At 39.0% G+C, this 25,341-nt stretch overlaps 1 protein-coding gene across 1 annotated transcript in view; it reads left to right on the top strand.

Annotated features, from left to right (window-relative positions):
• Window positions 1-22,327: 22,327 nt before the first annotated feature.
• The window catches only part of EFEMP1 (EGF containing fibulin extracellular matrix protein 1), a 58,306-nt gene continuing 55,292 nt past the window's right edge, over window positions 22,328-25,341 (top strand). The window contains exon 1 of the mRNA XM_047069648.1: window positions 22,328-22,411. Coding sequence (XP_046925604.1) covers window positions 22,328-22,411 — 84 coding nt within the window. The remainder of the gene's footprint in view (window positions 22,412-25,341) is intronic.

Below are 25,341 nucleotides of genomic sequence, written 5' to 3'. Positions count from 1 at the left end.
TTTGGTAATATAAATGCTTTGACAGCTGGGTACAAAAATGGAATGACCTGCTCTTTAGCTACTCATGGAAAGCTTTACAATGGATGAGATTCCTGACTCTGGCTATGTCTACCACAAGCCCCGTGCACACTGAGTATTTTAGTGACAAAATAAATCTTAACTGTTTGTATGACAACACGTATCTGGGTCATATAAGAAACTATTCAAGTGTATTTTTATTGAACATTTTTACTGAATGTTTCTTTTTCCCATGGCCATAGCTAATTTAGGCCCATCTCTTTCATTTTATTTTGTCAGAAGACTATATCTTTACCCCTCCTTTCTTAAAAAGTCAATTTCCTGATAGCCATTCAAATGTTAGCCATTCAAATGGTCCCAGCACCATTTGTTAATTGTTATGGGCAACCAGTGGTTTTGAGTGGTTTAGTGCTCTCCTGGGGTGGAAAATAAATAAAACACTTTAAGTAGAACAACTACCTAAAATATACCAAAGGAATAAGCCATCATTCATCAATGCTAATGATGCCATAGACAGATTCACTCTTGAAGAGACATAAGCTTAGATTCCCTTTTCCTATGTGGTCATGGATGTGCCCTGACCAGCCATGGCCCCTAATAGTTTCCTTATGACAAAGGGAATTTGCCTTTATATATATATATATAAATATAAAATTTGCCTTTATATATATATATATATATATATATATATATATATATATATATATATAACTGTGTAGGCCTCAGTTTTATCTTTGTGCAATGCAAACAGAAATAGGTCCTACTTCCCAGTCTTGCTGTGTAGATTAATTTAAACCTAGTTCACAGTGAGTCCTAAAATTGTGGCCTCTTACTGGATAACAAAGCCACCCAAAGATAATATAAAATTACTTAGTTGTAGAAATGTTTTGCTTTGTTGGTTTCCAAGAATATTCTCTACTCATTGACACTTGTTTAAAATTTAAATGTGAGTGTTTATCCCTTCAGTAGCCTATTCTCCCAATTTCTTGTTCAAACTAGAAGCTTTAAAAACTTACATTGGGTTTCTTTTTCTTTTTTTCTTTTTTTTTTTTAAATGTATGAAATTTATTGTCAAATTGGTTTCCATACAACACCCAGTGCTCATCCCAAAAGGTGTCCTCCTCAATACCCATCACCTACCCTTCCCTCCCTCCCACCCCCCATCAACCCTCAGTTTGTTCTCAGTTTTTAGGAGTCTCTTATGCTTTGGCTCTCTTCCACTCTAACCTCTTTTTTTTTTCCTTCCCCTCCCCCATGGTCTTCTGTTAAGTTTCTCAGGATCCACATAGGAGTGAAAAAATATGGTATCTGTCTTTCTCTGTATGGCTTATTTCACTTAGCATAACACTCTCCAGTTCCATCCACGTTGCTACAAAAGGCCATATTTCATTCTTTCTCATTGCCACGTAGTACTCCATTGTGTATATAAACCACAGTTTATTTTTCCATTCATCAGTTGATGGACATTTAGGCTCTTTCCATAATTTGGCTATTGTTGAGAGTGCTGCTATAAACATTGGGGTACAAGTGCCCCTATGCATCAGTACTCCTGTATCCCTTGGGTAAATTCCTAGCAGTGCTACTGCTGGGCCATAGGGTAGGTCTATTTTTAATTTTTTGAGGAACCTCCACACTGTTTTCCAGAGTGGCTGCACCAGTTTGCATTCCCACCAACAGTGCAAGAGGGTTCCCGTTTCTCCACATCCTCGCCAGCATCTACAGTCTCCTGATTTGTTCATTTTGGCCACTCTGACTGGCGTGAGGTGATATCTGAGTGTGGTTTTGATTTGTATTTCCCTGATGAGGAGTGACATTGAGCATCTTTTCATGTGCCTGTTGGCCATCGGGATGTCTTCTTTAGAGAAGTGTCTATTCATGTCTTCTGCCCATTTCTTCACTGGATTATTTGTTTTTCGGGTGTGGAGTTTGGTGAGCTCTTTATAGATTTTGGATACTAGCCCTTTGTCTGATATGTCATTTGCAAATATCTTTTCCCATTCCGTTGGTTGCCTTTTAGTTTTGTTGATTATTTCCCTTGCTGTGCAGAAGCTTTTTATCTTCATGAGGTCCCAATAGTTCATTTTTGCTTTTAATTCCCTTGCCTTTGGGGATGTGTCAAGTAAGAAATGGCTGCAGCTGAGGTCAGAGAGGTCTTTTCCTGCTTTCTCCTCTAGTGCTTTGATGGTTTCCTGTCTCACATTCAGGTCCTTTATCCATTTTGAGTTTATTTTTGTGAATGGTGTAAGAAAGTAGTCTAGTTTCATTCTTCTGCATGTTGCTGTCCAGTTCTCCCTGCACCATTTGTTAAAGAGACTGTCTTTTCCATTGGATATTCTTTCCTGCTTTGTCAAAGATGAGTTGGCCATACGTTTGTGGGTCTAGTTCTGGGGTTTCTATTCTATTCCATTGGCCCATGTATCTGTTTTTGTTCCAATACCATGCTGTCTTGATGATTACAGCTTTGTAGTAGAGGCTGAAGTCTGGGATTGTGATGCCTCCTGCTTTGGTCTTCTTCTTCAAAATTACTTTGGCTATTCAGGGCCTTTTGTGGTTCCATATGAATTTTAGGATTGTTTGTTCTAGTTTTGAGAAGAATGCTGGTGCAATTTTGATTGGGATTGCATTGAATGTGTAGATAGCTTTGGGCAGTATTGACATTTTAACAATATTTATTCTTCCAACCCATGAGCACGGAATGTTTTTCCATTTCTTTATATCTTCTTCAATTACCTTCACAAGCTTTCTATAGTTTTCAGCATACAGATCTTTTACATCATTGGTTAGATTTATTCCTAGGTATTTTATGCTTCTTGGTGCAATTGTGAATGGGATCAGTTTCTTTATTTGTCTTTCTGTTACTTCATTATAAGTGTATAAGAATGCAACTGATTTCTGTACATTGATTTTGTATCCTGCGACTTTGCTGAATTCATGTATATGTTCTGCAGACTTTTGGTGGAGTCTATCGGATTTTCCATGCATAATATCATGTCATCTGCAAAAAGCGAAAGCTTGACTTCATCTTTGCCAATTTTGATGCCTTTGATTTCCTTTTGTTGTCTGATTGCTGATGCTAGAACTTCCAACACTATGTTAAATAACAGCGGTGAGAGTGGACATCCCTGTTGTGTTCCTGATCTCAGGGAAAAGGCTCTCAGTTTTTCCCCATTGAGGATGATGTTAGCTGTGGGCTTTTCATAAATGGCTTTTATGATCTTTAAGTATGTTCCTTCTATCCCGACTTTCTCGAAGGTTTTTATTAAGAAAGAATGCTGAATTTTGTCAAATGCTTTTTCTCCATCGATTGACAGGATCATATGGTTCTTATGTTTTCTTTTATTAATGTGATGTATCACAATGATTGATTTGTGAATGTTGAACCCACCGTGCATCCCAGGAATGAATCCCCCTTGATCATGGTGAATAATTCTTTTTATATGCTGTTGATTCGATTTGCTAGTATCTTATTCAGAATTTTTGCATCCATATTCATCACGGATATTGGCCTGTAGTTCTCTTTTTTTACTGAGTCTCTGTCTGGTTTAGGAATCAGAGTAATACTGGCTTCATAGAATGAGTCTGAAGTTTTCCTTCCCTTTCTATTTTTTGGAACAGCTTGAGAAGGATAGGTATTATCTCTGCTTTAAATGTCTGGGAGAACTCCCCAGGGAAGCCATCTGGTCCTGGACTCTTATTTGTTGGGAGATTTTTGATAACTGATTCAACTTCTTCACTGGTTATGGGTCTGTTCAAGCTTTCTATTTCCTCCTGATTGAGTTTTGGAAGAGTGTGGGTGTTTAGGAATTTGTCCATTTCTTCCAGGTTGTCCAGTTTGTTGGCATATAATTTTTCATAGTATTCCCTGATAATTGCTTGTATTTCTGAGGGATTTGTTGTAATAATTCCATTTTCATTCATGATTTTATCTCTTTGGGTCATCTCCCTTTTCTTTTTGAGAAACCTGGCTAGAGGGTTATCAATTTTGTTTATGTTTTCAAAAAACCAACTCTTGGTTTCATTGATCTGCTCTACAGTTTTTTTTTAGATTCTATATTGTTTATTTCTGCTCTGATCTTTATTATTTCTCTTCTTCTGCTAGGTTTAGGGTGTCTTTGCTGCTCTGCTTCTATTTCCTTTAGGTGTGCTGTTAGATTTTGTATTTGGGATTTTTCTTGTTTCTTGAGATAGGCCTGGATTGCAATGTATTTTCCTCTCAGGACTGCCTTCGCTGCATCCCAAAGCGTTTGGATTGTTGTATTTTCATTTTCGTTTGTTTGCATATATTTTTTAATTTCTTCTCTAATTGCCTGGTTGACCCATTCATTCTTTAGTAGGGTGTTCTTTAACCTCCATGCTTTTGGAGGTTTTGCAGAGTTTTTCCTGTGGTTGATTTCAAGCTTCATAGCATTGTTGTCGGAAAGTATGCATGGTATGAGCTCAATTCTTGTGTACTTATGAAGGCCTATTTGTGACCCAGTATGTGATCTATCTTGGAGAATGTTCCATGTGCACTCGAGAAGAAAGTATATTCTGTTGCTTTGGGATGCAGAGTTCTAAATATATCTGTCAAGTCCATCTGATCCAACATATCATTCAGGGCCCTTGTTTCTTTATTGACCATGTGTCTAGGTGATCCATCCATTGTTGTAAGTGGGGTATTAAACTCCCCTGCAATTACCACATTCTTGTCAATAAGGTTGCTTATGTTTGTAATTGTTTTATATATTTGGGGGCTCCTGTATTCGGCGCATAGACATTTATAATTGTTAGTTCTTCTTGATGGATAGACCCTGTAATTATTATATAATGCCCTTCTTCATCTCTTGTTGCAGCCTTTAATTTAAAACCTAGTTTGTCTGATATAAGTATGGCTACTCCAGCTTTCTTTTGACTTCCAGTAGCATGATAAATAGTTCTCCATCCCCTCACTTTCATTCTGAAAGTGTCCTCAGGTCTAAAATGAGTCTCTTGTAGACAGCAAATAGATGGGTCTTGTTTTTTTATCCATTTTGATACCCTATGTCTTTTGGTTGGTGCATTTAGTCCATTTACATTCAGAGTTATTATAGAAAGATATGGGTTTAGAGTCATTGTGATGTCTGTAGGTTTCATGTTTGTAGCGATGTCTCTGGTACTGGGTTTCTTTTTCTAGAGATTATCTATTACAGAGAAATCAAAGATGACCCAGATTTTTGTTTGTTTGCAATTTATATAATCTGGGGGCCCTCTTTATGAAAAAGAATATGAAATTAAAAATACAAGAGTAGGTATAAGACCCTAGAAATTAGATATACAAAATTAGGTAGGTGGCTGTGCAAGTGAGGGGGCTCTGAAATTTCATTAACTTCATGGTAAATCCACTCTTGATAGTAGTTTTAACAACAGAAGTATCATCTTTTGGCTTAATTTTTAATGCTGATAGCCTGAAAAAAATTTTTATTGGAAGGTAGGCAGCATGGTACTTAACAGGACAGGTGGACTGCTTTGTATGATATTTTGAATAGAGTATTCTTACAAAAAAATAATATTACATGTAGAAAATAGCCCGGGAAGTTCTACAACCAGTGTTTTTATAATGTCAAGAATTATTGTATGAAATGAAAAATTTACTTCCAAAAATTAAATTCTTGTTAACTGCTTTATTTATAGCAGTAACTACTTTAACATTTCTGAGATTCTATTAGTTTTATATGTACAACATAATGGCTCGATATTTGTATATATTGCTAAAGGATAACCACAATAAGTCTATCCATCACCATTTTAGACTTATGAAAATTTTAGTTACAAATTTTTTTTCTTGTAATGAGAACTTTTAAGATCTATCCTCTTAGCAACTTTAAAATATGCAGTATAGTACTATTAACTATAGTCAACATGCTGTACATTATGTCCTCATGTCTTATTTATTTTAACTGGATGTTTGAACCTTTTGACTACCTTCACTCATTGTACTCACCTGCCACCCCCGCCTCTGAAAACTACCAATCTTTTCCCTGTTTCCATGAGCTCAGTTTTTTTAAATTAGATTCCACACACAATATAATCTACTTTAAGTTCTCTCAATTAGTCACAATGAAATGAAACTTTGTAGAAACTTCTCAGATCTCATATGTACCATAATTCTTTTTAATGTTTATTTATTTTTGACAGAGAGAGAGAGAGAGAGAGAGAGACAGAGCATGAGTGGGGGAGAGGCAGAGAGAGACACAGAATCCGCAGCAGGCTCCAGGCTCTGAGCTGTCATCACAGAGCCAGATGCAGGGCTCAAACTCACAGACCAAGAGATCATGACCTGAGCCAAAGTCAGACGCTCAACCAACTGAGCCACCCAGGTGCCCCTCATATGCACGATAATTCTTAAGTAGAAGGCATTAACCTTGATCATGAAGACTTCTTTTTGGTGGAAACATTTTTATCACCTAACATTATTTTCTTCATGGTACTCTTGAAAAATAAAATTAACACATATCAAGAGAGATATATAATAGTAATACTATCCTCTCTTATTATAGCCAACCTAACGTTCCATACTAACTCCATACATTTAGTGACTTACAATGTTTAACTATTTCATAAATTGAATTAACTTCTTGACAGCAACTACCAACTCTATAGCATCATTTTTTATCCATTCTTCAACCTGCTACATTCTGCTTTCCACTCCCACCCCTCCCATTAATTGCTCTCTTCAAGGTCAAATATAACCTCTATTTCTAAATCCAGTTAACATTTACCAATTCAAGACAAATATACTTGAAACCCACTTACATAGGACCATGTAGTCCAGATTGCCTAGCCTGGCAAACAAAGGACTCATAATCTAGCCCTAATTTATCTCTCCAGCCCCAACTCCCCTATTTGTTCTCTCTACCCCAGTTATAATTTACTGCTTACTGCTTCTCTGGAGGCTCTCTGAGTCTTTGTCAAGGGCTGTTTCCTCCCTTGCCCTGGCTAACCCAATTTATTCTCCAGAACTCCCCTTAGATGTCTCTCCTTCCAAAGAAAAGCTTTCCATGACCTCCCAAGGAGGGATTAGTTGCCTCTTCCTTGACCTCTCTGTGCTGCCCTAACACATTGTGTTATAATTGCCTGCTTAGGTGTTTCACACGCCTCCAGACTATAATATCCTTAGAGGTATGGTGGTAAACCCATGCTTAGAACATAGTACTGGGTACTTTGTACATAGTCTGTTGATCAGGTTTAAATACATGACTAGGAGTTTCCTCACATAAACATTATTTCCACAGATCAGAAGCTAGTCAAACTTAAAGCATTACCACTTATAAATAACGGAAATACACATTCATTTCCATTTGGAAAGGAGTTTTGAGTTTGGGTGCTTTAAAATCTCACTGTTGTCCAAACAAAATGGGAAATTGAAAAAAAAAGGACATAAACCTTCACTTCTACAAATTTGCACTTTAAGAAAACTAGTTGGATGGACTAAGACATATTCAAATTTACTCTACTGTATTTCTAAGGTCTGTCAAACAAGCAGTCTCTTCAGGTTTTTCAATATTTAAACAAATAGTAGCAGGGGCACCTGGGTGACTCAGTCAGTTAAGTGTCCAACTTCGGCTCAGGTCATGATCTCATAGTTCGTGGGTTCGAAACCCGCATAGGGCTCTGTGCTGACAGCTCAGAGCCTGGAGCCTGCTTTGGATTCTGTGTCCCTCTCTCTCTCTGCCCCTTCCCCTACTTGTGCTGTCTCTCTCTCTCTCTCAAAAATAAATAAACATTAAAAAATTGTTTTAAATAGTAGCAAAACAGAGTTGAAAAGGAAACTGATAAACATTTGTTGAAGCCAATCACTCTTTAGCAGAAGGTGGAAAGAAGGAAGCCATATTCTTGATAATATCCTCATAATGTTCTGTGAGATTCTTCAACTAAGTTACAGCTTCCAGGAAAAAACTAACTATTCATTCAATAATTCATCCAAAACATTTTTGTTGAGAACCTATTCCATGGCAAGCATTGACACAGAATCAGACAGACAGAAACAGCCTCCGCCCTGTAGCACTTAGATTCAGTTGTACTCTATGTTTGACAGCAGCTTTTTACTGAAAAAAAAATCTGAATCTCTTAAGTCTTAGCCCCAATGCATTTATAATTTTACTTGTTATTATAAACTACTTCTCAGACCTGGATAACTACCTTATAAACATGTATTGTGTGTCTCAAAAAATATCTTTGATTCTTTAAGAAAGGATTAAGCATTATCTGTCTCCCCTCATCCAAATTAGAATGGGCCACAGTCTGGACTTTCTTTTTTGTATCCCTGAAACCAAGCCCAGGTCCTGGAGTATAGCAACCATTCAAAAAGCCCTTAAGAATGAATGAAGAGATGAATATTATATAGAATAAGAATCAAGAAAACAGAAATCCCAGACCCAGCTCTGCTGTTAAATGTGTGTGTGTGTGAGTGTGTGTGTGTGTGTACGTGTGTACGTGTAAATTTCTTCATCAATAACAGAGTAGGATTTAAGCTCTAGCTCTGAAGTATAATCATAAAGGAACAAGAATGGCATGGGAGGTCAAGGGATTAAAGATCTAGTTCCTATTTAATGTTGCAGAATTTTGATAAATATGAAAATATGAAAAACGAGAAAGGTCTAAAAAATGATTCTCAGGCTGAAATTTAGAAGACAGATGCTTTTATATAACCCTGAAATGTTTTATTTTATTTAAACTAATTCTTAACTTGCTCAACTCAAGTTTCAAAGCTCTTTGTAGAAAAAGGAATAAAAGTGAAAGGGACAAGGATACCCTTATTTTTTGTGACCCAGTTGTTACCTATTTCATGTCAATACAATGATGTTGGTTTAAGAAATCTGGCTTTCTTCAGCAGTTAGTAGAAAAATAAATGAAGGGCTAAAAGGTGCTAGGGAAGAAAGACATATAGCAGATACTATGCGGAAGAGAAGAACAGTAATAGCAATTAGGCATACCAGTAAGAGCCAGCATGTAGCAAGAATAGCAAAACTTGTCAAGAAAAATCCAAAAGGAATCCTAGAATTAGCAAATGTTCAAAGGTTCTTCACTCTGTGCTGGAAGCTCAAAATCCTTTTTATCTTCATTATCTTCTATCAACCTACAGATCACCTTTGCAGACTGAAGTGTAATTTGATATAGAGATACATATGTCATGTTCTCCACTGAAATCCAGACATATGCGTTTGTCTGGTAAACTGGTGGGGTGGGCCTGCTGGAAGATGATTTGCACTGGGAGACTGAGGAGCCTTCTGGAGAAAACCCAGTTTGACTCAATAGCAAAGACACAGTTGCTGGGGAGGAAGACAGGAGGGTAGCAGCATGTCTTGAGTATCATGTCATTACTGAGATTTGTCCCATTGGCCAAAGCCTCCCACATTGATTCCTAGACTCAAGAAACTGTTTCTGCTATTGAGTGTATAAATATTGATGTCCAATGAAATGCCACTTTGGTACCCATGTGATAAAATGTAGCTTAAGAGGAAGTAAAAGACATTTCCCTTATTTACCATGGGTCCAAGGCAGTGTCAGAGCATTGGAGGTCCCAGAAAACAGTTCACTTTGGAAACCTTAAAGGCTCCAATCCAAACATGGGAGCTTCAGTGCCCAGTATAATGCCTTAGACTACATCCTCAGGAGAGCTACTCCTGCAAAATGGCAGGCTCAGCAGCCCTTAGCTCTCAGCAGAAGTGAGAAGGACACATTCATGAGCCCATGTGGGACCACCAGTCCCAGGCCTGACCTGCCCAGAAGAAAAGACTTTAGAACTAAAGGTCCTGCAGTAACAAACAGATACAAAGGCCATAAAACAACTTATCATTCTCAGTGCAGGCCGCTGTGGTTTGCAGTAACTTCAGTAGCAAAGAAACTAGGGCGATCAGCCCTGCCCTCTAGCAAAGAGACCTAGACTAATTCTGCTCACTGGGATCATTTAATGTCTCTGGGCCTCCATTTCTTCATTTTTATTTAATAAGCATATATGGAGCACCAACTGGAGCCACACTGCTGAGTGCTGAGAATATCAAAATTAAAACAACCTGACCCTTCAAGGAGATTTTATTCCCACAGGGGACACAGACACACAGACATATATGCACAGTGCAATCATAGACTGTAGGTCAGTATAATGAGAAGGGAAATACACGTGGTGCTGTTGTAGTATAGACAAGTAAGTATTTAACCCACTCTGTGTCATAAAATGGAAGGGAAAATTTCCCATGAAAGCCAGATTTTCAATCTATGAAAGTGGAGCATGATTATTATCCAGGAAATTATGGTTGTACAATTCAGTAATGACCAGAACCTAGGTCTAGAGATTGCTCATAGAGAAAATAAGAGATAAGCTTTACAAAACATTACAAAATATGAAGAAATGTTCTAAATATAATGTTGAGGAGTGCCTGGGTGGCTCAGTCGGTTAAGCGTCCGACTTCTGCTCAGGTCATGATCTCATGGATCGTGAGTTGGAGCTCTGCGTCAGACTCTGTGTTGACAGCTCAGGGTCTGAAGCCTGCTTCAGATTCTGTGTTTCTCCCTCTCTCTGCCTCTCCCTCACTCACACTCTGTCTCTCTCCCTCTCAAAACTAAATAAATATTAAAACTAACGTTTTAAAAAATAAATATAATGTTGATAAAGGAAAAACAATAAACAACATTTGTACACGTGTATAATGTATAATGCTTCAAAATAACACCATTGTCTATATTTGCACATATACTTAATAAATGTGTAAGGAGAGAGAAATCAAGGAAGACTGAATATGTGTATATATACATATATATAAAAACAAATATGGAAAGAAATACAACAAAATGTTAACTGGTTCTCTTTTAGATAATATTTTCTTAATTATTTAAAAATGTTTATTTAGTTTTGAGAGAGAGGGAAACAGAGCACCAGTGGGGCAGGGGCAGAGAGAGAGGGACACACAGAATCCTAAGCAGGCTTCAGGCTCTGAGCTGTCAGCACAGAGCCCAACGCAGGGTTCAAACCCATAAACCACGAGATCATGACCTGAACAGAAAACACATTTAAGCTACTGAGCCACCCAGGTGCCCTTCTTTTAGATAATATTTAAGTTGTTTACGGATGGATAATGGATGACTTCATAGCTTCATATTTTCCTATATTTTGTAAAATGTGTACATTGAGCATATATTACTTTTATAACCAGAAAAAAAACACTATTATTTAAAACAGTCATTAGGAAGAAGAAAATTATAAAATGCTTAGAAACATAATAAATTCATTTTTAAATGTTAGCAAATCACTGAAAAAGAAGCTTCTAATCAAATTGCAATTGCTAAATTCATTGTTCTCTCCTTTCATATACTTCTGCAGAAGAAAAATATGTTTATTTTTTCTAAGATATAGCTGATTCACACATTATTTTATATTTTATTTATTTTTATTTTTTAAAATATTTATTTTGAAACATTTTATTTTTTTTAAATGTTGATTCATTTTATTTATTTTGCACGCACGTGCAAGTGGGGAAGTGGAGAAAGGGCAGAGAAAGAGAGGGAGAATCGCAAGCAGGCCCTAAGCTGTCAGTGGAGCCCTACATGGGCCTTGATCCCACAAACTGTGAGGTCATGACCTGAACCAAAATCAGAGCCTGTGCCCAACCAATGGAATCACCCAGGTGCCCCTGATTCACACATTATTTTTTAATTGCTAGTTGTTAGTTAGCTCCAACCCAGAATTTCTGAAAGTGTTTAAAAGAAAACTAAGTGATAGACATTCAGCATGTGTTTATAGCAAAATCTTTACTGATTAGACAGGGAAGAGAAAATAATCCCTTACTATAGCACAAAATTCTATCCAAACTAAGTCTTAACAATACTCAGAGAGGGAGAAAAATAACCAGTTCTTTATAGAATTCTCTAAGTATTTAAAACCAAACATCTGGAGGTTCAAGACTAAGAGTAGGTTTTATTATATGTATCTGAGTGGGATCAATTGAACCACAGGCCATTTCACATCACACACAGTGCTTAACATCATCTCTCCAAGCTAAATGTTCAATAGAAAGATGAAAAGGATGAGGACAAAGATAACACTATGACGTGTCTTCACTGTTCATTCCACAAACTCTATTAAGTATCTACCACGTGCCAGGCTATCTTCATTTCCTCAGCAATACAAAGATAAGACAATTTGAGGTCCCAAAGATAAGATAATTTCAGGTCCCAGACAAGCGGGGCATGGGCAGTAGGTTGGGCTGGGTGCAGTGCCCCAGAAGTTTGCAGTAGGGGCAGAGATGTGGATCACTTGCCCAAGGTCTGCAGAGCATAGTGTTAAGCAGAAAGAATATAAAAGGTCATTTCTAAGAGATATACAAAAATCAAATTCAGGCTGACCAAGAGAATTGTCAGTCCTAAAGGGGTACTAGAGAGGAGGACTCCTAGTAGGAGACAATGGAACAGAAATCAAAACAGACAAGAGGATTCACAAGGTAGGGACAAGTGGAGAAATTTCCTGAGGCAGAGTGCATTCTGCATAGAGAATATATTTGCAATGTGGAATGGGAAAGAAGTGGACAAACATAATCCCTGCCTTCAAGATCACAGCTTGGCAGAAAAGAGAGATAACACTCATTTCATTCTCTATGTGTCAGCGCCACCCAACAGTTCTAGAAATACACCTCAGTCAAACACTCAATTTGTGTTGTATGAATGGATGATGATAATGAAGATTGTCAAACAGACAAAGGAGGCTGTACATATTTTTTAATGTTTATTTTTATTTTTGAGAGAGACAGAGACAGAGTGCAAGCTGGGAAGGAGCACAGCGAGAGGGAGACAAAGAATCTGAAGCAGGCTCCAGGCTCCAAACTGTCAGCACAGAGCCCGAAGTGGGGCTTGAACCCATGAACAATGAAATCATGACCCGAGCTGAAGTTGGACACTTAACCAATGAGCCACCCAGGGGCCCCAAAGAAGGCTGTAGATAAAGAGGGCAGGGAGGTGGAATGCTCCCAAGTCGGGGAATCAAGACACCTGGTTCTAGTCCTTGGCTCTGCCACTAACTAGGGTGAACTTGGACAAGTTATTTAGGTTCCAAGTTTCATGAGGGAGTTGGAGCAGATGATTGCAAAGACCCCCTTTTCCTCTATTTCCTTTTTACCATAAAAGGAATTCATCTATCTTAAATCAGATTGTAAAGTCTTTTCTGATTTTGCCATTCTTCCAACTGAGTTGAACAAACTTGAGTGTTTTATATCTCTTGGTCCTTTTAAAAATCAACTGCATTTTGAAGCATCTGCTTGAACAGTTATTTAAAACACACACACACACACACACACACACACTTAAATCTAAGCAATATCCTTGTGATATCTCCCTTGTGGATATGTAAACTTTCAACCTCTTACCTTAGATAGAGTTTCCACATTTGTCCTATTTAATCAACAATAAAAGTCAGATATGTCATTCCTTATATTTTTTGCATTAGCAGCATACTATAAATTCCAAGTACAAAAGGTTTTTTGGGTTTTTTTTTTTTTTTGGCCCTTCCACATTCTACAGTAAGAAAGAAGTTAATAATAGTTAACCAAAATAATTTATGCTTTAAAATTCCTCAAAGAGCAAGGAGAAAATAATAATATCCATCCCAATGTAGGCTCTGGTCTCAGCAGTTCCATTTGTATAGGATATGACATACTAAGGGGAAAAATCATAAATCAGTATTATTAATATTATAAAAATATCATTACATTTTTCAAGTTTTAGATTTCAACAAAAACATCTCAATTTTGTTTGAACCATTGCTTCCTAAAAAGTTAATTTAAATATTTTCAAAGAGATTTTAAAACCCATTTTGTTATCTGCTCTCAGTATCAAGATAGATTAAGTCTTCACAAAAGGACAGATAAGAAGAATTTTCTATTCTAATAAAAACCCACAGAGTGAGGGAAAAAATAATGCACATAAGGTAAAATCAAGTTGGAAAGTAGAACATAGAAATTCTAAAAGCCCACAAAATATTATGTAAGGATTCCAAACTGGCAAAAGTGGGAGAGTGAGGGCCCATTTCTTTAAATTACATATTGAAATCAAATTACTAATTTTCAGGAGGTACTATTTCTAATTCCATGCCCCATATGCAATCATCTTGAAACCCCATCAGACTCGATTAGCCAAATGAAGTTTCCGGAAAAACTGTTTGAAAAGAGAGGGAGGAACTTAGAGCGGAAAACAAAATAAAGTTTCACATCTGTGTCAGCATCTGAAGTTGCTCTGTAAGATCTGATAACTTGTTAGAAAGCAATCTTTTTTGCAAGGCAGTGGATTTACATCATACATTTTATCTCTCCAAGGAAATTTTAATTACTGGTTCCAATCATTTCTGATTGATTTGCTTTTTATTCATCCAAGGTATCCTCCGCTCTGTGATGAAATCAAGCCTTCAATAAAATTCCAAAAATTTCAGAACAATTTACAAGCTCCAGATGACTGAAAGTTTTCTCATGTCAGTTTGGCATTCAGGAAAAGAGTTTCACCAAATGCATTCTGAAGAAGAATACATCTGGCATTCACTAAAATAAAAAACTCACCAATGACATACTTGAGGCAAATTAATGTCACATAAATACAAATTTGCCAATATTCTTCGAGGCCAGAGCTGCAATCCAACCTTCATGTATTTCAGTGAGTTCTCTTCTAAAGCGCAAGCCACCAGTCACATGGCTTAATGTTTGGGGTATTTTAGCAATCAGTTTAATAAATACATACCATCTTCTGTATACAATGGTTTGTGTATGTGTGTCTGTTGGGGGGAGGTGTATTAGAAAAGACTTCACATCTTCTGAAAGCCCACTTAAATTCATCTTTTCTCTTGACCTGATGCTGACTCCAAAAGACAAGCTAAAATCAAAGAATTTTAGAACTAAAAAGAGTATTAGAAGCTATCTCTTCCAAGGATTTGTTTCAATAATGGCAAGTATATCAGAAATCCATATGTGTATTCACCATGAGAATATTTTCACAGATAATAATGGTAAACTTAGCTATTCAAAAATATTGAATTTTTAAGCATCAATATGACAGCACCCCAAGAAAATACATAATTTAATCAACATTATTCTTGAAAGAGTATGTTACAGGGCTATCGTTAGTCAGTGATCAATTTTTATCATGTCACTAAGAACCCTAGTATTTAACAAATGAACTCTTTCTATGAAAGGCAGAGGCTTTTACAGCCAATTCTGGCTCCAGTGTTGGCTTTTCCTTCAACAGCTTCATAAGGGAATATACTTTTACAAACTGGACCCAACTATTGTCTGGTTTGGCAACATGGCCAGGAATTGTAGGCAAATTCTACAATTCATGTCTTGGGATACTCACTGTGGGTTCTTGCTGGGCACAGTTAGCCTATGCTTTTCAGTCAGTCACTCTTAGAACTGAGCCACACTGTGAGGACATCTTTGATTCAGATACACATTCTAAAGCATGTGGAAACTTAAAGTACAATGCATGGTCATCAACATCTGTGGATCTCTTCTGAAATTATGATATTTTCCCCACCAACAAGATCTTCAAATCTTTGAAATCTCAGGTTCCCTTGAGCTCATAGCAATTTAGCAAAGTGAATTCATTGCAGTCTCTAAGTGCAGTCTTCTCAATCTATTCATCCAGTTTGAATCTCTGGAGTTGCATTACATTGAAAACATCATTCATGACCCTATTCTGTCCCTACAAACCTAGATTCAGTTGATGGCGGGGAGTAAGTGACATAAAGGAGCATTTAGAGCAGGGGTTTTGACACCAGACAACCTACTTTTGAACCCCCACACTGCTGCTCACTAGCTGTACGATGAGGGCAAGTTACTAAACTACTCTGTGCCTCAATTTCCTTTTTAATAAAATAGGCATAGTAATAGTACTATTGAGTTAACACATATGAACTGCTTACTATAGTCCTGACACAGTGTAAATAATACATAAGTGTTAGCTATTACTATTTATTATCAGTAAGGAAGTATAATTTTATAAGCCATTTGAAATTCAGAATATTAGGTATCTCAGAGCCACTTATTCCAAAAATACTGTCATCTCAGGATGTTGCTCAGTATGGGGCCACACATTTCCATGACCCAGTCATAAAACTGCAGGGGACTAAGTGTCCAGACCCTGCTTCTTCTAAATATCCCCTGCACTACGAATAGTTACAAATGAAAATATGAAGACAATTTTCAACCTTAGTAACTTCTTTTATCCTATTATACAATGAATCTGATTTACTAAGCTTACAGCACAGACCCATGAGTGATAGGTCCTTGTGATTAATAATAACAGCAGCAATAGCTATGTGTAAGGAACTGTACAAAGGGCTTTATGTGCATTCTCTTAATACCATAAAAACTCTATAAGATAGGAATTATCACTATCCCCATTTTCCATATGAGGAAACTGAGGCCCAGAGAGGTTAAGGAACTTTCCCAGGTTCACACAACCAGTGAATGGCACAGTCAGGACTTGAACCCAGACTCCCTGGAATCCTAGTCTTCAGTGGGGGTTGTCTTAGGGTGTATCTATCATTTCTGACCCAATTACTTTGGATATAGGAGACTTGATATTATGACTGGCAGAGCCTGGGTCACATAAGCTCCATGCAAATCACACAGATTGGAAATGTTCAGGACTAAATCATGGTGTCTGGATTCAAAGATAGAAAGAATCAGCCAGCAAAGGAAGCAATAAAATAAGGGCTCCTGGAGGATGCCCCAGTGCCCTGCCTGCCTTGTAGCTCATAGAGGCCGGCCTAAAGCCTAGAAGCATTGACAGTCCTTGCAGAATGGGCTCTTTCCAGGCAGAGGAGCATGGAATTATGGGCCTGCATTCTTTATATCTTCAGTCTTATCAGCACGTGGAAATAACTTAAGACAATAATTGTGCCACATCACCAGACCTAATAACCATGTTCTGGGCCTTGACATTCTTTTTGTGCTGGCATTGGACCATTTCCCCTTATTTTTAGGGCCTACGAATTTTCCCTTTATGTATACTTAGTGGCATTCTACGGGAAGGCCTGGTTATGGCTTATCACTGTAAGAGTTGGTATCCAAGGGAAAATCAAGATATTATTACCAGAAAAAAAGGAGCTGGCAAAAACAAGGTGACAGATACAGGTAACGTATAATATAATAACTGCAGTTACAAATGTTGTTACCCTGGTCAACATTTGTGTAGAACTGATTCAAAGTGATGCCATGGTAACCCAGCTAGAGCATAGCAAAGTTCAGGCAGGAAGTCCTGGCTACTTGTCCTACTTTCTTTCCACTACACAAACCTTTAAATTTGTCTAGAACTGGAGACTCTCCCAAGACACAGAACTTTCAGTGCAGAAAGTGGATAAGCCCTGGACAAACTGGGGTGAATTGAGCACCCTGCTATTAATCCCTACGTAATTGTTTCATTTTTATTACCTTCCTCCTGAATTCATTATTTTTAATACATTTCATTCTCCAATTGCCCACACACCAGTGAATATTCTTTTTTTTTAGTTTATTTATTTATTTTGAGAGAGAGAGAGACAGCACAAGCAGAGGAGGGGCAGAGAGAGAGGGGTTGAGAGAGAGAATTCTAAGCAGGCTCTGCACTGTCAGCACAGAGCCCAATGTGGGGCTTGAACTCACAAACTATCAGACCATGACCTGAGCCAAAACCAAGAGTCGGATGCTTAATGGACTGAGCCACCCAGGCACCCCACCAGTGAATATTCTTAATCAGGTTTCAACCACAGGATTGGTTGACTCCATGACTCAGTTAACGAAAGAGCCTGTGGGTCCTCGATACTTCTAATTATTTTTAGGAAATTTTTTAAAAGGGAAATATTAAAATACAATATAAATTTTTCTTTGCAACACATATAGTGTAATAGTTGGTAAACTAGGAAGCAGAAGGCTCCCTTATAAAAGTTAGTCACTAATCACTTTTCAAATCACATGAAGAGAAGCCAGAGTTACCTTCTTGAATTAAAGGGAGAATTCAAATCTTAAATCTTTAAAAATCACACACACACACACAAATGCCAGTGGGTGGTGGGGAGGAATTCAGAAACTGATCCAAGCAGAAGTGGCTTGAACACTCAGCTTGCCCAAGGACAGAAAGCCTGGGAATCTCTCCCAACAGCCTCTCCCAAGAAGCACTCGCAGGCTGTCACTCTGGAGTGCAGGATGCAAGCAGGGGATATCACGAGGGCCTGAGCTCCCAGGGCAGGAGGCTTTGTCACGCTGCAAGTGAGTATATTTTCTGCCGCAAGTAATTGAACACCTGACTGAGACTGGCTTGAATCATAAGAAAATATATTACCTCACAAAACTGGAGTGCAGAGGTAGAACAGAGTCCACGTATGGCTGATTTGGAAGTGCAACAATCAGGGCCACATTATGACTTTCATGGTCCCTGGGCACTTTTGCCTTTATGGGCCCCTTCCTCCATTAAAAAAAAAAAATTATAGTTCATGACTGTAATAGAATTAAGACAAATTAATCCCGGCTGTATGACATTTATTTTTTCCTCTGACTTCATAAGAAAATAAAACATTGTGGAGAATCCCTAAAAGTATCATGGGTCCTAAGATCAGTCAGCCCTATGAAGAATCCATAAAGTATCTAGGTTCTGTTCGTGGTTGGCCACCCACATCATGTACCACCTTCGTGGACAGGCTGGCTTGCCTCCAGGAGATAACATGGCTGTCATTGGCAACTCAGGCAAAGGGCTCCATTGTTCCCGTCCACTGTGAGCTTTGAAGGCCTTTCCCCTAACTATGAAAAGGAAATACTTCCTTCTAGTTTTTATTCATTTGAAGTGGGACAAGTTTGGCACTTGCTTTTAAAGTTAAACATATTTTAGCATATAACCTAGTACTTCCTCTCCTAAATACCTTAAAGAAAGGAAAACATATGGCCACACAAAAAATGCATGAGTGTCCATGACAGCTTTATTCATAAACAACCCAAAATCTAGCAACAAGTGAACAGATAAACAAGTCAGGGTATAGCCACACACTAGAATACTATGCAGCAATAAAAAGGAATGAACATCTGGATGCATCTCAAAAGCATGCTAAGTGAAGGAAGCCAGACACAAAAGAGTACATATTCTAGGATCCGTTTATATGAACTTCTGCTGAGGAAAAAAAAAAAAAAAACTCCAGGTAGACCAATTAGGAGGCGGTCATAATAATCCAGGTGGAAGATGATGCATGCTCAAACCAGGATGTTAAGAAAAGAAGTGATGAAAAGTGGTCTGATTCTGGATATATTTTGAAGACAGAGCCAAGGGAATTTTCTAAAGAATTGAATACAAGGTGTGTGAGAAAAAGAGAAATCAAGGATGACCCATGATCTTGGACCTGAAAAAACTGGAAACTGGTATTAATTGGGATGGTAAAACAGGTGGATAGAGCAGGCTGGGAGAGAGGGTGAGACCCAGCAGACTTGCTAAGTTTGAAATGCCCACTAGGTGAGATGAAGATAACAATGTCAGCAGTTGGATATTCCGGCAGGAAGAGTTCCAGGCTGAAGATAGAAATTTGGGAGGTTCAACCCACTTTTTCTGGGGAGAGAGCAGAGGATAGATAGAATTTTAAAAAATAATAATAACAGAAGAAAATGTCTGGGTAGATCTTTTTTTACTAAACAAAGGTTTTTTAAGTTTGGAGGTCATTAATGACTAAGAAAACAAACTTTTTGAATTTGATAGTAAAAATTTTCAGTACTATTAGCAAAACCCCACATACTTATGTAAGGCTCAGGGCCATGAAGCTCCTTTGATCTTGCCCAATGTTGTGTGTCTTGTAACCAATCTGGCAAGGTCTGGGCAACCCACTGCATATCCCAGAGATAAGGAGTGAGGCCTCTACCCAACAGCCTCTCACTCTGGCACTGTCTACCACCTTCTCCCCCGTGGCCAGCAGGAAAGGGAGCAGATCCTCTCTCTCCCACCCTCTCTCTCCTGCTCAGTGTCAAGGTCCTTAGCATCTTCAGTTTGCACATTGTCTCATTCATGAAGTTGTAGTTGGCCGTTTGCTTCTTAGAAGACATGACCGCCTTGGAAGCAAACTATTAATCTGACTGTAGAGTTGGAGCCTTCAGAGATAACAGCAATCTGTGTGGTATGATTTGAAGAAGCCAGAAAAAAATTTTTTTGCTCTCCAGATTCCCGAAATTCCACCATTAGTATGAAAGGTGAAAGTGAAATGCCCAACTTTGAATGACCCATCCTGGGGACTCCTGCAAGTGAACCAGTGCAGAAAAGAGAAGCAGTGGATAAGAAAAAGGGCCCATAAAAAGAGGAGGTGTGTGAGACCAAAATCAAAGCTGGTTATTTTGTTAGTGTGTGTTATACCTGGCCCATTGCCAACCATGGCACATAGTAGGTCAACAATATTTGTGGAATGAATGGATTCTATTTTTTTCTACTTTTGAGGAAGCAGACCCTCCCCCACGAGCAAAAAAAAAAAAAAAAAAGCATTTGAGAGAAAAGGCAAAAGAACCAGTTCAATGAATGGGTTAATATACTGTCCTAGGAGTCACTTACTGGGGGGGGGGGGGGAAGATTAAGCAGTTCCTCAGGACCCTCAGCAGCTCTCTGGGAGAGATGTTTCCCCTCTAAAGGGCACAAGATACTGTCCGGAAGGCTGGAGCATCACCAAGGCTGATTCAAACCCAAGACCTCACACGCCAAACGTGCCATCTTCGGCCTGGGATTCCGGGTGTCTGGGAACTGGGGTGGGGGCTGACAGGAGAGGGCAGGCGCGGACGCAGAGTGCGCTAAGAGGAGGGGGCGCGGACCGAGAAGCGCAGCACGCTCTCCCGCCCGGCCTGCAGTGCTGGGCTCAGCTCTTGCACCTCCCTCCGCTCTCTCCTCCGCCCCCCTTCGCCCTCCCCCTTTCCCTCCCTTTCTCCTCCTCCTCCTCCTGCCGCCGCGGCCGCTGCCAGACCTCGCCAGTTCAGACCCACCGGGCTGCCCTCCCCTGCGCTCTCCCCCTGCTGCCCAGGCCCGGAGCGCAGCGCGGCCGCACAGGTAGGAGCCCCCGGTGCACCCGGTGCCCGCCGGGCAGCGCTAAGGGAAATAAGTGGGGGTGACCTCAGGGGTGCAGGGGTACCCGAGAACTGTCCCAGACTGAGCAGGATCTCTCACGCAGAGAGGAAGGTGGAGGTGTGCGGTCTCGGAATGCGATCTGTCAGCATGTGCGAGTACCCGGGTGACATCTGTTTGGATGGGCAAGTGTGTGCGCGCCGACAATCAGCCGACTGGGCTTTGCCCATAAACGAGGCTTTGAAAGTTTCAGGGGGCTAATGTACGAGATTTAAGCCACACCTGGATTCCACAGGAGCTAGTTTGAAGCCGGAGCGCTGAGCAGCTCCCGAGTACTGCCGCATGTTGACTTTCTGTTGCGAGAGGGACCTCACCTCCCCGGGCGCAGGCCCGCTGCCCCGAAACTGGACCCGGCTGCGGTGCGGTTCCCCGGTTCTGGCCCTAGGCAGCCAGATTCTGATACCAAAGGACTGATAATGCGCAGAGAATCAGAAGCTTTGGGCTGCTTCTCCACAAACCTGGGGCTTTTACACAAAGCTGCAGGCAGAGAACTGGCGTGAAAATGCCACTTAGAGAGTTTGTGTTGGAGGATATAAGAAGGAACTCTGAAGGGCAGGTATTCTACTAGGGAAGGAGATTGCTCTTCGAGTTTTGTTTTGGTGTTTTGTTAAAAAAAAAAAAATAGCTTGAAGCCAAGGTAATTCATATTGATTCACAGGTATTTCAGCTGAGCTGTGCAAGGAACTTCCTTTACTAGCTGGAGGTGAGCACACAGGGAAAGCCTTAACGTTCAAGGAATCTGAGATTTGCTGCCCCACGTTCTCTCTCTCTCTCTCTCTCTCTCTCTCTCTCTCTCTCTCTCTCTCACACACACACACACACACACACACACACACAAATGCACCATCTCCTTTGAAATTAAGCACCCTCTCTTTTCTTTTCCACCCCCTTTCTGGAGCCTGTTGTGTAGGTACAGTATAAAATGCTTGCTGAATATCCTTTGTATATGTTAAGCGCAGCTGGATGGAGTAAAGTGAAATGTAATTCTGCAGCCGTTTTACAGTCTTTGGTGCCTCGTTTGGCCACGAAGGTTGAGGAGGGGGAGGGGGAATGAGAAAGTAGATTGGAAATTGGGTATGATGGAACCTAAACCTCTCCCTCCTGCCCTTCCTTACTTGATACTTCACAGCTAAACTTTTGTTATTCCGCCCCCCACCCCTCCAGCAGATACTAAGCACCGGTTTGTCCTGTGTTTTCTTTGAGATTCATGATGTTGAAAGCCCTTTTCCTAACTATGCTGACTCTGGCTCTGGTCAAGTCACAGGACACCGAAGAAACCATCACGTACACGGTAAGGGGTGATGGAATTTGAGATAAGTGCGGTTCAGCGGGATTCAGTGACACAAGAGAGACTTTATCCACTCCTGCCAGTGTATGTGGGCTGTAGGCTGTGGAGGGTAATAAATTAAACAACACTTTAGTATAGTTCACATTTTAAGATTTATTTAAATTGCCCATGGTTCCTCCAAAAGTTCATTTAGATCACCAATTGAGATAGGGAGCAAAATGTAATGATTCTGCAAAACCAAAAAAGGAGAGAGACCCTTTTAAAAACAAAAACCTAAGTAAGGTACATGTTTCCAAAACATGCAATAAATTAATGGAGGTAAGGAATTGGAAAGCCTGGATCCCTATATACAGGCAGATAAAAACAAACATCACAAAGAAAGCATATGCCTCATTTGGGTGTGTGACTTATGTTCTCATGTAAATGGCCTGTATTGAATTTATAAAGGCTATATATTCATTTATAGTATAAATAATAATTCATATAAATGCCCTTCAGGTAAACTTTATGTGCTACCAGGATGCAGCATTGGCTAAAGTGGTCTTAAAATGCATTGTGTGAAATTTGGTTTTGCATTTTCTAATTAATTACATCTGATTATTTCCAAGTAATATTTGATTAATTAGTGAATTGCATGGGTATAACCAATGTTTAATAAAATATTGAAAACATCATCAGACCCATCCCACCATCAGGAATGAATGTGGTGAGAACAGAGGGCAATACTTAACCTCACTTCTGGTGAGTTTCTGTGCACCTCTGTTTTGTGTTTTCTTTTTGTTTGCTTTTGTTTTGTGTTTTCTACTCTTTAACCTGTGTTGTGAGACAAGTGGTATTTGTCCTGGATCATAATATGAAAAACATATTTTTCTATTTTCTCCCAATTTAAAATTAAGTAATCCTACTCAAAAGAATGTGAAAAATTTTTGAAAATAAAACTCCTAAAAGTGAGCTAATGTCAATTACTGATAATAAGCATTATCTCACTTTTTGGTATCCTATTATCCCTAGAATGTTAGTATTCATCTGGAAAATGTTCCTTGTTGTTGTTCAAATCAACTATAAATCAAATAAGTTTTCACATAAATATTTTGTTAACTTAATGATAAATATAGTTGCTTCCTCTGCTGAAGATAAAGCACAAGAAATGATTGTTTATCTTCAAATGAGAATGTTTTATTATTCAGGCTAAACTTACTGCCTTCTTAGGAAGCTAGAATGAAGTTAACTACACATTTTTTATATTCATCCAATAAAATATTTTATTGCTACAATTGCTTGTCTTATACCCCCTTCTCTTTGGTTAATCAGCTAAATCACATTCATCTTCAGCAGAGAAAGTTCCTTGTGGATTAAACACTATAATTTTAGACCACTAACTAGGGTTTATTATTTTTATAGCAGATTTTCCAGATATGACATCCTTTTTGTTTTAAGATTGGGTCTATTCTCTCTTGAACTGTGTATGCCTAATGATTCATGGTTAAAGAATAAGATGTAACTACTTTTTGAGTACCCCACTGTGGAGACACCATCTCCTTTCATTTTCGTGGTGGTGTATGAGAGAAGTGGTATCATCTTCCTTTCACCAATAGGAGAACCGCAGACCAGAGAGAGTATCTAACTTGCTGAAGGCTACACAGCCAGCAAGTGGTGAAGCTAAACTCAGTCCAGGCTTGTTTAATAGTAGATCCATATTAAATGTACTGGAACTAAATACCTAAAACAATCTGCATGTCTTCTCTAGTTAGCATACAGATTATTCAAGTGAACTGTCATTGTGCCTGACTTGAAAGGTAGAAGATTGAGCCCATATCCACAAGACAACCTCATATCCCCCTTCCATTTTAAAGTTAAAGTCTATTCAGCCATTTACTCACCAAGTACCTGCCATGTGCATAAGCAATTCTTACCAATAGCAAAAGAATTTAAGTTCTTTTGTTTATTAAGAAAATTCAGATCTTCATCTTAGAGAATTTACCCTGGGAAAATATTGTTGAAAACTACAAAGTTCCTGAGCAAGTACAAATATTATCATTATATAGACTATACAAGTTGCTAAAGAAATAGAAAATCAAGGAAGCAATTGTCAGTACCGGCATATTGGAAGAGGTTGAGCTCCATGCTGAACCTTAAAGGAAGTAATGACTTCAGATTAACCTAGAAAGGTTGAAGTGGCCCCTGAATCAGCGAAAGTGACATAATTAAAGTCTAGAGGTAAGAACAACCAAGACAAGTTGAGGAGATGTCAAGGTTAGATGGGCTGGAGCTGGGTAGTGGAGGGAACCTGCAGATAGCAGTAGTCAGAGTTGAGAGGTCTGCAAACCAGTGTGAGCTCTTAAATGCAGGAGTAACATAACCAAGACAGCAAGAAAGGCTGTCGTGGAAGCTGTGTGTGGCACACAGAGTTATGGAGACCTGCCAAGAGCGTTGCCTACTCATGAAGCCAAGAAGGCTTTCACCAACGTGGTAGATCTAGAAATGGACACAAGGTTGGCAGAGCTTGCAGGAGAATAGTTGGAAAAGTCAGTGTGGATATTAAGGTTGTAATCCTGGGTCCTAAGAAAGGTGGCAGTGCCTTGGACAGGTTGGGGAAACTAAAAAGAATTAGCTTAGAAGATAAAACGAGTTTAACTTTCACCCTGTGAAGTTTCAGATATCATTAAAATATTTTAACTGAGCTGTCTCCGTTCAGCAATTTACTTGCCAAGCATCTGTTGTGTGCATGAGCAACTCTCAGCTCTATTAAAAGAATTCAAGTTTATTTGTTTGTTCACTGTACTTTTGCTCAATCTTTCCTGAAGCATCTCCCTCAAATCTGCATCTGGTCAAATGTTTTCCTGAGCTTAAAAATTGTGGAGAGAAAAAAAAAATAATAATTAAAAAAATTCTTCAGGGGCCTCTTATCACTTACAGCAGTGTTTCTCAGGAAG

This window comes from Lynx rufus, unplaced genomic scaffold (genome assembly GCF_022079265.1).
Source record: "Lynx rufus isolate CCGP_SWC_20201006 ecotype Redwood Valley unplaced genomic scaffold, mLynRuf1.p SCAF_8, whole genome shotgun sequence".
Taxonomy (NCBI): Eukaryota; Metazoa; Chordata; class Mammalia; order Carnivora; family Felidae; genus Lynx; species Lynx rufus.
This window is presented reverse-complemented; position numbering and strand designations above follow the sequence as displayed.